Raw genomic sequence first — 13,368 nt, forward strand, 5'->3', positions numbered from 1 at the left:
ATCACGGTGGTCATTGCCCATAACTAGTTATCAAGCCCAATATCTCTCCTCATGTATCATCCACTTTTTCTCGGCGTCTCTCTCTAATCCCTTTGTTTCATTGCTCTCACATCATTTCTCTCATAGCAACGATCTAAATACGACTATTACCATTCATCACTCCGCCTAAGGTGGCGCATCCTGAGCCACCTAAACGCCCACCAACTCCTCGACTTCAGTATATCTTCTTGGCCCAATCTGGAGGCCACCTCATAGGTCATGCCCTAGAAACATGCTATGATAGGACTTCAGAAGCATAAATATTAGATACAGATGTATCAATGCTGCGCCTTGCTAATATCTTACATCTCGCCTCCTCTGCCATTCTGACTGGATTCTTTCCGAACCTAGCAAGGCTCGTACAATAACGAATGCTTTCCATGGATCACTCGTAAATTAAGATATCTTCCCCACGGTCCCATCCAGACCTCTGCAAAACTCTAGAAATACCGGCCGTCACTTGCTACGACGACACATTACCAATATGTTGGTTGAGCACGGGGCCTGCATCGACGACAGCATAGCTTTGTAAACGCTATTCCCCAACATGGGAGTCGTAGTTCCAAGATGGAGCATCTGGTAAAGTACAGAGTAGACCCTGGCTGCTCAAGCTTGCTGCACGTCGGGGATTAGTGGCCATTGGAATATGGAGCGGACCCTATTAACTACTACGAGAACTATGGGGATATCCGTTGGCTTCTAATTGAGTGTCAGGAAAATTGAATTGTTGTGGTGGAAATTAGCCAGAAGTAGACTATAATGCCCTGCATATTCCTCAGGCACCAGCGACCAAGTATGATGTCACGTCACATGCTTCCTTATCTTATCGGCGCTGCAGCCTAGGACTTGGTCAAACATAAAGACAGCTTTTGCTCCATCGCAAACCACCGTCGCAAAACCACAAGAGGGAATTGTCGAAAACATGGTTTCAGACGAGGTTATGGGGCCTGCGGCTGAGGAGCTGGATGAAGACCTTGACGAGAAGTATGAGTCGAGCTTGGTCTGGGAAGTTCATCAAAATTAACGCTACAATGGTAGATTCCCAAACCGCCCACACAATCATTCTCCTACACTCCCATTCCACGAACTCTTTCTCACCCTCTTCAACCCGCTTAGCGAAATCAAGAAGAGACCCGCAGGCCAAGGTCCCGCACGCCGGAAAGTCGGTCCTAGTGGAAAGTCCGCCGCGAACCTCAACCCCATCGAAAGGCGACGTGATATCATAGAGCGATTCATATCCCGGTGGAGGAGGGAGGTGGGTGATGATATCTACCCGGCTTTTAGGCTGATTCTTCCGGACAGGGACCGGGATCGCGCGATGTACGGTATGAAAGAGAAGGTGATCGGGAAGATGCTCGTGAAAATCATGAAGATCGATAAGAATTCCGAGGACGGGTTTAACCTGCTCAATTGGAAGCTACCGGGACAAACAGCGGCGACTCGGATGGCTGGCGATTTCGCCGGTCGATGCTACGACGTGATTTCGAAACGGCCGATGCGGACGGAACTCGGGAACATGTTAATCGAAGAGGTGAATGAAAAACTCGACCAGTTGTCCGTAGCTTCGAAGGAAGAAAACCAGTTACCCATCTTGGCCGAATTCTATCGTCGGATGAGTCCCGAGGAGCTTCTGTGGTTGATCCGGATTATCTTGCGACAGATGAAGGTTGGAGCCACGGAGCGGACATTTTTTGACGTGTGGCATTCGGACGCAGAAAATTTGTATAGTATCTCTAGCAGCTTACGGCGCGTCTGCTGGGAGCTCCACGACCCTAATCTTCGACTGGAGGCAGAAGACCGGGGGATAACACTGATGCAATGTTTCCAACCCCAACTGGCACAGTTTCAAATGCATTCGCTGGAGAAGATGATTAGCCGAATGAAGCCAACAGATGACGATCCGGTTTTTTGGATTGAAGAGAAGCTCGATGGAGAGCGTATGCAGCTCCATATGGCACCTGATAGTTCGTTACCTGGAGGCCGGAGGTTTGGCTTCTGGTCGAGGAAGGCCAAGGACTACACGTATCTCTACGGGAACGGGATACACGACGAGAATGGCGCACTGACCAGACATCTTGGGGATGCGTTTGTGGACGGTGTACAGAGCGTAATTCTGGATGGTGAGATGGTCACATGGGATCCCGAGCAGGATGCGCCTGTTCCGTTCGGTACATTGAAGACAGCTGCAATTGCTGAGCAGCGGAATCCCTTTTCGACGGGACCACGTCCTCTTTTTCGTGTTTTTGATCTATTGTATCTGAATGGGCGCGACGTGACGAAGTATACTCTACGTGACCGTCGGAATGCCTTGCAGAAGGCTGTGAAATCAGTTAACCGAAGACTTGAGATACATCCGTATCAAGAGGCCACCACTACCGCAGAGATTGAGACCGCCCTTAGAACAGTTGTCGCGGAAGCCTCTGAAGGGTTGGTGTTGAAAAGCCCTAGATCGCCTTACCGGTTGAACGAGCGACACGACGACTGGATGAAGGTAAAGCCAGAGTACATGACTGAATTTGGGGAATCTTTGGATCTCATTGTGGTTGGCGCGTATTACGGCAGCGGTCGTCGGGGTGGTTCTCTTTCCAGCTTCTTGTGCGGACTGCGCGTCGACGGCGCCCAGAGCTCACAAAGTACCAATCCCATGAAATGCTACTCCTTCTGCAAGGTCGGTGGAGGCTTCAACGCGCAAGACTACGCGAATATCCGCCATCACACAGACGGCAAATGGATGGATTGGGATCCAAAGAAGCCACCGATGACATACATCGAGCTGGCTGGTGGGGATGCACAGTACGAACGACCAGACGTATGGATTAAGCCAGATGACTCGGTTGTTCTGTGTGTCAAGGCGGCGTCGGTTTCTGTTAGCGACCAGTTCCGAATGGGACTGACTCTGCGGTTCCCGCGGTTTAAGAGATTACGCAGTGACAAGGACTGGAAGACTGCTCTTTCTGTGCAAGAATTCCTCGATCTCAAATCGAATGTGGAACAGGAGCATAAAGAGAAGGAGTTCAGTGTTGATAACAGTCGTAAGAAGCGGGTTAAGAGAACGACAAAGAGGCCTCTTGAAATCGCAGGATACAATGCAGACAAGGAGGTTGGATATGTTGGACCGTCTGGTCGTATTTTCGAGGGGTTGAACTTTTGTAAGTCGATGCTTTCTCACATAGGAGCCCTACTGAACCATAAATAGACATCTTGACGGATTCAAGCGTACCAGAGAAGAAGTCGAAAGCTGAGCTGGAACACCTTGTCAAAGCCAACGGGGGTAAATTCTTTCAGACGAGCACTGCTGCACCGAATACCATTTGCGTCGCGGATAGAAGTATGCCACAGCCATCTCGATGAAGATACCCAACAGAGATAAACTGACACATACAGGAACGGTGAAAGTTGCATCCCTGCAAAAGAGTGGTGAAATAGATATAATCCGACCTTCATGGCTCATGGACTGTGTCAAGCAAAACACAGTCGATGTAGGTCTTCCAGACTTACTACTGCCCCTTGAAGCAAGGTTTGCCTACACCTGCACTTTTCCTGGTGTTGAAATAGAGCTCACAAGAGCCAGACACATGTTTTTCATGACAGCCAACAAGCAAGAAGAAGTCGAATCGAACCTCGACCAGTTCAACGATAGCTATGCCCGGGACATGACAGCCAACGAACTCAAGGACATCCTCGAACAGATGAGCAAAAAGTACAATTTTGACAGCTCGCAGTGCCCCGATACAATCACCAAAATCACCGAACGTATCCAAGAACGTGCATCCACCGGTTATGAAACCCCAATTGGCTGGCTGTTTAAAGGTCTCACTTTTTACTTTAACCATCCCCAAACTGAGGAAACAAAGGAGACAGACCAAGCACAAAGCCTCCGCACAGTCGCAATGGCTAATATCGCCCGATTCGCCGGCGCGGATATTGCCTCTGACACAGGAGACAAGTCCATAACGCACGTAATTATGGACCCTGACACGCCGGCTGCGGAGATATCCGCGTTTCGGGGATCGTTGGCGGCCCGAGGCGCTGGGAGGAAAGTGCCGCATATCGTCACGAATAAGTGGATTGAGGAGAGCTGGGATGCGAAGACGTTGTTGGACGAGGAGAGTGAGTTCCCTTCTCCTGATACCTGATTCATGGTAAATGTGTGGGTGCTAATGATTGTTGTAGGGTTTCAACCTGCTAGGTGATACGAGTGTTGCTTGATTAGCTTGCGATGATACCAATAATCCCTCTACTTCCCCCCCTCAGGCCAAAGGATCAAATCTGTTAGCATCGCATGATAACCAACCCAATGAGTCATATGTATACCCATGCTACCCGCACACATACACAATACAATACCGTAATCCCTGCCCATCCCACCAGTCAATCCATACTAGCCCCGTACAATATCCAGGGTATGTCCCCCCGAGATACAGCACGCTTATCGCCCAATTAGTAAATGCAGGGTATACACGTGCAGGTCAAGTACTGCACCCTGTGCGGTAACTTCACTGCTGCGTATTTAGCATCGAAACATAGTACTCCGTAGAGTATGATTGAAGCGTTGGTATAACTAAAGACGCGATACCCGCGTTTGCGATTGGGTGGAGATTTGAGATAAGAAGTGAGGTGGGATTGGATCGGATCGGGTATTTCGCGAATCGAGACAGGGGTCGTTGTACGATACGGAGTACTTGTATGTACTGAGGTGTGTACTCATATATTTTGCCCGGAGATGTACGAAGTAAAGAGCGTATCATCCTTTTACCAAGTATGTTCTGTGTTGTTGTTGTACATGTCCAATCCCAGACAGATGACCTGTTCATGTGCCATTTGGCTAAGTGGATAGCGTGCTTGTACTGTACAGAGTGCAGGGGCCGGCCGGCGAACGTCATGTTGCATGTTGTTGCATTCAAATGAGTAGATTAAACAAGTGGTAAGATAAGACAACTGTTGTTCTGTATTCCAAGTGATATATGAAACAATCTCACATCCCGATCCCAAACGCCTCGCTCATGGTATTTCCAAAATGAAGACAAAAGTTAAAAAGGTTGCAATAAGTCGTACACAGAAGAAGTAAAAAGTATTCAAACAGTAATGCCAATCCATCGCGATGGAATGCCATTTTCGTCTTCGTCCTCCTCGTCGAAGTCGTCGTAAAAGTAATCGTTGTATGCACATCGGGGTTGACTGTTCTTGCGCGGTGGCAGCCATACCCGCGCCCGCGGGGGGATGTCGTTTCGGAGCTTGCCGCTGCGTCTCATGTTCATCTCCAAGACCACCACGCGTAAGAAGTCGCTGTTCTCTCTGGGCTCTCGTTGCCGCGACATGGGAGAGATCTCCGGATCAAATGGACAGCATGGTCGACTCCCCCGACCCCCTGAGCCAGCAAGGTGGAATGCACGCTTGCGATTGCTGCGACCGCCGCTCCGGCGATAAGTCTGCATCTGAATAGAAACCGGGCATTTTCGGGAAGCCTCAGCAGCCCCATGAGGGTGCTCGTCGTGGTAGATATGCATTTCGGCCGGTGAAACGATAATAGGATTCAAATACCGCCGAAGAGCAGGCGATGGCGGTTCGTCCATTGGTGGAGGTCGACGGTCGTCCGTCAGTTCGGGCGTGATGGTAAACAAAGATCGAGTGAGGAAGTCATCCGGCTGAACAGACGGAGTAGTAAATGCGGACACAGTCTGAGCTGCTGACTTGATGGCGCGCAATGATGCCGTCAGATTGGATTTAAAGGATCCAAATCGTGCGAATGACCGGGACGGGGATGGGGTCTGAGGGGAGACCGGATCTGTCAAGGCGGCCTTCGTTTGGACCATGTCATCCATCTCAGCATCGGATAACACTGTATCGAGAAGGGGATGGTCGAAAGCACAATCTTCGGGAAGCGACACTCGTCGGTGCTTCTTCGCTGAAGGGCTCCTTGGGCTGAATGGCGAGAAAGATCCCGGCGAACTCGACGGCGAGTCCAAGTCATGGTCTAGCGACGGCGTCGATTCAGTCGACAAAGATCGACCAGAGAAAGACGCCATATCACTATCACTTCCCGTAATGGACATCCTTTCGGCCTCCTCGGGAGGACTGAGTAAGAGATCCAAGGCGGAGTTCCCAGTCCCTACCAGCAGGCGGTCTTCTTCCACATCATCCATCAACATTTTGCTGAAATCCTCCACATGAATCTTCCGAGGGAGCTTTCGGGTTGTACGCATGGACCGGCTACGTCTGGGAGCCGGGATCGCAGTAGCTTCCAAAATGGAAGCAACGGAAGAGGGCAAAGGACGGCCCTTGCCGGACACATTCGACGGAGCCCGACGAAGGGTTTGTGAGCGTTTCGGCGTTTTGGGACCACTACCGGTGGACAACTGACGCGAAGATCTCACAGAGGAGCCGTATTTTGCGGGGATGACAACCGGGCTGGTGTGGGTTGTCGAAGGAGCCTCGGTGGGAAAGTCGTAGTAGTCGGAGACATCTCCGAAAGCATCCCGCCGGCAACGCTTGCCGTCACCATGGGTGTAGCTGCTTTTCGGAGAAGCCACGGGAGTAAATAAAAAGGCTTTGGGAATCATTGTCAGGTAGTATCATTAAACCTTTGTACCACAGAACAATTGTGTTGGGCCTAAGCCTGATGAGGCACACTGGTCGAATGTCTGAACGAGATACATCGATGTATAGAAGAAATAAATAATAGAAGCACCCTCCCAGTGAGAAAAGCCTAGAGAATATGTACAGCAAGCAGAGGTGCTGCGTTGGCAGTGAGGCTGTCGAGGATTAACAATAAGCCAGAGATGGGTATGGCCGGGGCTGCTTTGGGCAGCGGTCCGGATGCAGGCACGCGACTCTGCAGGTCTGACAACGGGCTAGGATTCTGTGGGATGACAAAAAAAAAGGAAAGAATAGAAGGCGTGGGAGCTGGTCGGAAACAAGAAAAGGAAATGAAGAGAAGCAGACGAATTATAAGGAGAAAGACACAGACTAATTAATAGCAGAGAGAACGAGAGAGACGGAGTAGCAGCGATGTCATTCTTCGCTGACGGCAAGCGAACACAATCCCGTGACCCGCCCAGATAAGCTGCGGGTAACGACATTACAGTGGTATTATATACCGGAGCGGTCAGAGATATCCGATGCATATCATTGGCCGCAAGGGACACTACGAAGGGTTGGTCGTCTTTTCGGGACGTTGCGGAAACGTTACGCAAATGGTATATGCCATATATCATTGGTGGGGATTAAGGAAAAGCGGAGCGCCCAGTGCCGAGGTGCCCAAAACAGCAAACAGCACGACACCGCCTTTTTTTGCGTCTGCCCAATGCGTAATGCTGTATTACACTCTGTTACGCACGATCATGCTTATTTTAAATGCATGGAGTAGAGTAGTATTCAGGAGAATAATAATTGTCTAATCACTACCATGGAATGTAACACTATTGTCTGGATAATAGAGTTGTGTTGTATCAGGTCCTTTATCCTTCATACTCCGGATATACCCTGTTGTAGAAACCCCCTAGAATCTTCCTTGTTTTAAGGTTGTTTCTAGCGTCTCTGACTGATACCGAACATAACCACGACAATAATTAGTGAGTTATTTATATGAAAGAATGAAACAAAGTAATCAAAACTTTTCATGTCTCATTAATAATAATAAATCAAAGACTGTGGAGCGCAAGATATTCATTTGTGATAAAATGCTGTGTGCTGTGCTGTCAACTGCGGTCTGTATGAGAATTCTTACTACTATGCACTCTGCGCTGGAGATCCTGAATATTTGAAATAAAATTCAATACAGGAGAATAATTCAAAAGTCAGTCTTCGTACTTTTTGTTTTTTTTTTTGTTTTTGTTTTTGTCTCGTCCGAGTAGCCTAACTCTTTAAGGCTGACTTGTGACTGATAGCCTGATAGGAGGGCTATCTTCGTACAGCACAGGCACTACTCCGTATACAATGAGCTCTATTAATGTTCTTACCCTACCAATTTTACCAACATTGACCAATTTTCTCGCTTTCTGTGTAGAATAGACTATACTTGATTTTTAGGACGAAATTGTCCGATTAACATCGCGTCTTAGTCAGCCCCGCTAGTCCGGGCAGTTCATCTCCATGCTGCACTCCGTACATACTCCGTGCTGCGACTGCAGTCAATCAGATTCGTCGCTTCTATCAGATTGCCCAATAGTCCTCTGCTGATTACAGGAAACCAGCATTCTCCATTGTTCTCTCTTATCGCCCTCCATCAGTAACCGTCTGTGCGATTCGGCTCCCCTCCGCCTCAGATCCTCCGCTCCACTGTGGGGTGAAGTCCCTGTCCTTGATCTGTGAGTTTGTCTGTCCATGGTTGGTGATGGATATGACCTTGATGGCAGCATCTAACTGTCTATCTCTCTCTTTCTTTCCAGTTAACGAATGCTATGCGCATGTCGACCCTTCGCTCTATAAGTCCCCCGCGAATCCCTATACCGGCGGCGATGCTCTGTCCGAATCGGCGTCCATGAAAACCGCCTAACCCGTCACCTACCTACCTCATGCGACGAAGCATGACCTTTTCTGGTCTCACTCGTCCTCCAGCACGCGCACTGCTAAATACATAACCATGGAGATGCAGAATTCTCAAACACCCAAGGACCATCGGGCAACCAGCAAGGCAAAGAACGCAAGCGCAGACGATAAAGGTCCATCATCAAAGAGACGCTGCGTCAGTACTGCTTGCATTGCTTGTCGTCGGAGAAAATCAAAAGTGAGACATTGGAACTATGTACTGGCGGCCAAAGTAAGCTGACAATTGCGCTTAGTGTGACGGGAACCTTCCAAGCTGCGCGGCCTGCTCCTCCGTCTATCACACGACATGTACGAAATTGCATACAATTTCTTTTGAGGAACACAGCTGACTCACTCCAGGCATTTATGACCCCAACTCCGATCATCGTCGAAAAGGTGTGTACAGAAAGGACACCGGCACAGTACGAACGGCTCGGAATACAACGTTGCAGACTATCATTCAAGCAATCCTGAATTACGGAGATGAAGAGGAGGCATTCGAGCTGGTGCGACAAATACGGTCTTGCGACAATCTGGAAGATGTGGCAGAATCGATCGTGAATCAAGAAAGAGGATTGGCAGCGTCTGCTAACGCCGGTCCTGCCGACGAGGATCTGACACATGCAGATCGGTTCGAGTCTGAATTGGCGGACAAGGTCAGCGAGCTGATGTTGGATGGTTCTCGCAAATTCATTGGAGGCACGTCGAACCTCATCTTCCTACCACCTGGGTCAGAGCTATCCGAACTCAATACCAGAAGTGAACCTGGTCATGGCGATTTCGCGGTTGTCCAGTGGACAAATGTCAGCAATGATGAGCAGCTTATCAGTCACCTTATGACGATGTACTTTACATGGCATTACCCCTTCTTCACAACCCTTTCCAAAGACCTATTTTATCGGGACTATGTTCGGGGAATCTCCAGCCAATATTGCTCATCTTTGTTGGTCAATGCCATCTTGGCGCTTGGATGCCATTTCAGTTTTCGGGAAGGGGCTTTTCAGAATCCCCACGATTCGTCAACTGCAGGAGACCATTTTTTCAAGGAAGCAAAGAGGCTGGTTTTGGCCAACGACGAGCACGAGAATGCGAAACTCTGCACTGTTCAGGCGCTGGCGCTCATGTCCGTCCGGGAAGCTGGCTGTGGCCGTGAAGGCAAAGGTTGGATTTACAGCGGCATGAGCTTCCGCATGGCTTTCGATTTGGGCCTGAACCTTGATGTCTCAAGCCATGGCACACACAATTTGGCTGATGAGGAACTTGACGCGCGACGGATCACTTTTTGGGGCTGCTATCTCTTCGACAAGTTCGTCAATTCTTTGCACTCTTTGAGTCTTTCTGGTAGCTAACTATTATAGATGTTGGTCTAATTACTTGGGCCGCCAGCCACAGCTGACAACGTCCAACTGCAACGTACCGAAAATCGATGTGCTTCCCAACGAGGAAGCAGAGCTCTGGTCTCCATACACGGATGCTGGGGTGGATCACGAACGCACACAGCCCTCACGGACTCGAAACGTTGCATTGCAGATCTCGAAGCTGAGTGAGATCAGCGGTGACTTGCTCATATTCTTCTATCTCCCACCATCCGCAGAGAAGCCTCCTTCCAAACAACTGGAGCTGAAGAAACTCACCGAGGTCCATACCCGTCTTGAAGCCTGGAAGAAGGGGCTGCCTCTTGAATTGGAACCTAAAGAGGGGCAGCTCCCTCAGGTTCTAGTGATGCAGTAAGTAGTGCCCGCACTGTAGCCAGGCCATGCTAACCATCTGAAGCATGTTCTATCAAGTCCTTCTCATCCATTTATACCGCCCCTTTTTGAAATACACCAAGTCGACTTCGCCACTTCCTCAACATGTATCGCCCCGTAGACTGTGCACACAGGCTGCTTCTGCCATCTCGAAGCTCCTTCGTATGTACAAACGTACATATGGCTTCCAACAGATTTGCAATATTGCGGTCTACATTGCACATACCGCTTGCACCATTCATCTTCTGAACCTACCAGAGAAGAATGCCCAGAGGGACATTATTCATGGGCTCCGGAATCTGGAGGAAATGGCTGGGGGCTGGCTCTGCGCACGGCGCACTCTTCGCATTCTGGACATCTCTGCCAACAAGTGGCAAGTCCCATTGCCGCAGGAGGCGTCTATCACCTTCGAACGTACACATGCAAAATGGGGATCCTGGGGATCTTGGGATCAGCCAACATCACCGTCCGCGATTTCGGAGGAATCGCCGCCAGCGGCAACGCCTCCTCGCATGCCAGCCGCTACAGGAAACTCGCCATCGTCGCATCCCGCGCTTTCTCAGCAAAGCAACTTCCAACCTATCTCCGCAGGCTTGGCTATGCCGATGACACCTCAATACCAACAAAACAACTCCATCCCTACCTCGGTACCCGCTACGCAGCCGCCAAGTCGTCCTGTTAGCATCCAGCGCCAAAAGCCGGATAACCAGTTCGTACCAGAACCAACGTATCTACGGCCGGTATCCCATCTTTTTCACCCCGTTCAAGCCGTTCCCTTCACTCATCACGATGCGTGGTACGACGCCAATCCGATAGATAACCAACAAACAAGCCCATCTGCCGGTACAGACGCATCCCCAATGACTGGTGGCTTCGACGGTTCAACACCTAATCTCGTGGATGAAAGCCAAGACTGGTGGACTCGCAACTACATGGGAATGGGTAACTGGGAGGAGGGATGGAATGGGATTACTGGTTCTGCTGCAGCACCCTCGCAGCCACAATCGTCTCATATTCAGACACCGACTGGGAGTAGCGGTGAAGTCCCGTCGCAGCCGATGGAGTTTCCGGTTGCGGTGCCTGCTCCTGAATCGGGACAGGGCCCGAATCCGCTTGTTTATGGAAATATGGGATTTACGCAGAACTTTCAGCCGTGATTCATGTGGAATACTAGTGGCAATGCTATGTTAATTTCCATTGTATTCCTAGGGAACATCTTTAACTGAGCTTTTGTTCGTAGGTGGCTGTGGAAGTGGTTGTGGGGCTAGAAAACTTATATATTGTACTACTAGGCGAAAGCCAGCCATAACCCTTATCCTTTATCAACTCGATCTCTCTCGCTTGCTTCCTCCCTCGTGCAGAGACAAAGACAACTATGAATACAAACGCAGAACCACAAGTACATCCATCCTAGCGAAATACTGACAGGCCCTGGCTGTATATAATAATGTTCGCTTCCCACAAAAGAGCGATCCCGAATAACCACTATGTAGAGGGACAGCAGACTGTCATAAAACATTTTATCCCTCTGCTCACCTACTCAGAACACGGCAACGAGTTTTGCCTTGGATACTCAATCTGTTTCGGTTCTCTAGCCTGGTGTGCCAGTTCGCTAATGCTCAGACAATACGCATGACACTCCTTCAAGGCAGCGCTGATGTCTTGAATGCCCCGAAGGTAAAACGAATCCATACGGACGATGGTCACCAACATCACTCGCTGCATCGGGTTCGTGTTTAATCTCCGGCCCAAAAACTCTGCGTCTCTCGTAACCAATTTCATCGAAAGGACCAAGTATCTCAGTCACTCGAAGAGGGCAGTGTAATCGGATCGGCTTCGGATGATAAGTGTGGCGAGCCACCGAAGTGGTTCAGGGAAAATAGACTCCGGGCCATGGTGATCATATTGCTCCACACACCAGTTTCTAAAACATCGCAGAACTCCAAGAACATGGGCGACATTCATGCTGGTCGCGTAACTGCTCGGCTTGTAATCGTGGCTTTTGAGGAACGGTTCAAGATAACTCCTCATGTCGAATAAAGTTGTCGATCGTCTAATATATTTCACTAGGCCCTCTGAAAATGTCATGTTGCGCGCTCTCCCCGACGATGACCTGTGAAAAGTCCAATGTTCCTCGGCAGCATTGCAGGATGCAGCGATAATCGGTTACGGGTTCGCAAAGAGTCCAATGTGATTTCTCGGACGAGGTGGCCTGAGTGTCAGCGGGAGGCTATAATGTTAAGTTGAACGCCATGGCCAACAAGCGAGTAAGACTCCGCATTCCTACCATATTCATCATCCGATCCTTGAACCACATCCCTCCTTGATCGTCGCCGTGACCTTGGAAGAAAAACGTAACTGCATCCCCTCTTTTCGCCTCTGCAGCTTCCGCATGAAACCAACTCACTACTTTACTAATAAGGTCATTCTCGTCGCATTCAGTAAACCATGAGCTGTTCCGGGCACTGTGTTGTGACCTGGTATACCTTCAAAGCGGCTTTCTCATCTGATCCTGCCCGAATTTGACATCTTCAATTGGCATATTTTGAGCTGCAAGCAATGCAAAATGCTCACTTAACGGAAAATGGCTCAAGAAAGTACCTGAAATGTTGGTATTGAGGCTCTGTAGGGTTCTCGCTAATCCCATAAAGTGCCCGAATAGAGCTGCATCGACATCGTTGTTCGCGACTTTCGCTCCGCACACGACAAGACAATGCATTGTGGACATGGTCTGATCCAATTAGCATTACAAAATGATGCACCGGAGGTAATGTCTGCTCTCTATCTTACCGCTTCGGACACATAAGAATAGGAGGCCAGGCCGCTTCCTCTTATGACCCAACCTGGTGCAAATAACGTTCAACGATGTAATTCAAGTGTGCCAACAGTAGATGGACCATTCATGGTGTACGTCGCAATCTGCAAGAGGTATAGGGAGGCAATTGGGGCGTAACCGACAATTATAACTAATCAATCCAGGAAGTTGTAGGTTGCGCAAATCTGGTTATTCAGTTTCCTCCTTATTCCAAAGCAAATTTGCCCTTCAAGAGGTCGA

General features: G+C 49.4%; 3 protein-coding genes across 3 annotated transcripts; 2 read left to right on the plus strand and 1 right to left on the minus strand.

Moving 5' to 3' along the window:
* Positions 1-961: 961 nt before the first annotated feature.
* LIG4 (DNA ligase (ATP) DNL4) lies at positions 962-4,232 on the plus strand (the record flags this gene model as incomplete). The annotated part of the gene is made up of 6 exons (XM_043279496.1): positions 962-1,023; positions 1,078-3,188; positions 3,236-3,367; positions 3,424-3,556; positions 3,611-4,149; positions 4,213-4,232. 6 exons carry the CDS (start codon positions 962-964, stop codon positions 4,230-4,232), a joined length of 2,997 nt encoding a protein of 998 aa, XP_043137170.1.
* An 882-nt stretch (positions 4,233-5,114) lies between these two features.
* ACHE_41213A (uncharacterized protein) lies at positions 5,115-6,599 on the minus strand (the record flags this gene model as incomplete). Its single annotated transcript, XM_043279498.1, has 1 exon — positions 5,115-6,599. The coding sequence occupies one exon, from the start codon at positions 6,597-6,599 to the stop codon at positions 5,115-5,117; it is 1,485 nt and encodes a 494-aa protein (XP_043137171.1).
* Positions 6,600-8,620: 2,021 nt separating this feature from the next.
* On the plus strand, positions 8,621-11,470 carry ACHE_41214S (putative C6 transcription factor (NirA); the record flags this gene model as incomplete). The annotated part of the gene is made up of 5 exons (XM_043279499.1): positions 8,621-8,764; positions 8,820-8,874; positions 8,926-9,871; positions 9,924-10,292; positions 10,339-11,470. 5 exons carry the CDS (start codon positions 8,621-8,623, stop codon positions 11,468-11,470), a joined length of 2,646 nt encoding a protein of 881 aa, XP_043137172.1.
* Between the last annotated feature and the right edge of the window lie 1,898 nt (positions 11,471-13,368).

The sequence above is a fragment of the Aspergillus chevalieri genome, chromosome 4, assembly GCF_016861735.1.
Source record: "Aspergillus chevalieri M1 DNA, chromosome 4, nearly complete sequence".
Lineage (NCBI taxonomy): Eukaryota > Fungi > Ascomycota > Eurotiomycetes > Eurotiales > Aspergillaceae > Aspergillus > Aspergillus chevalieri.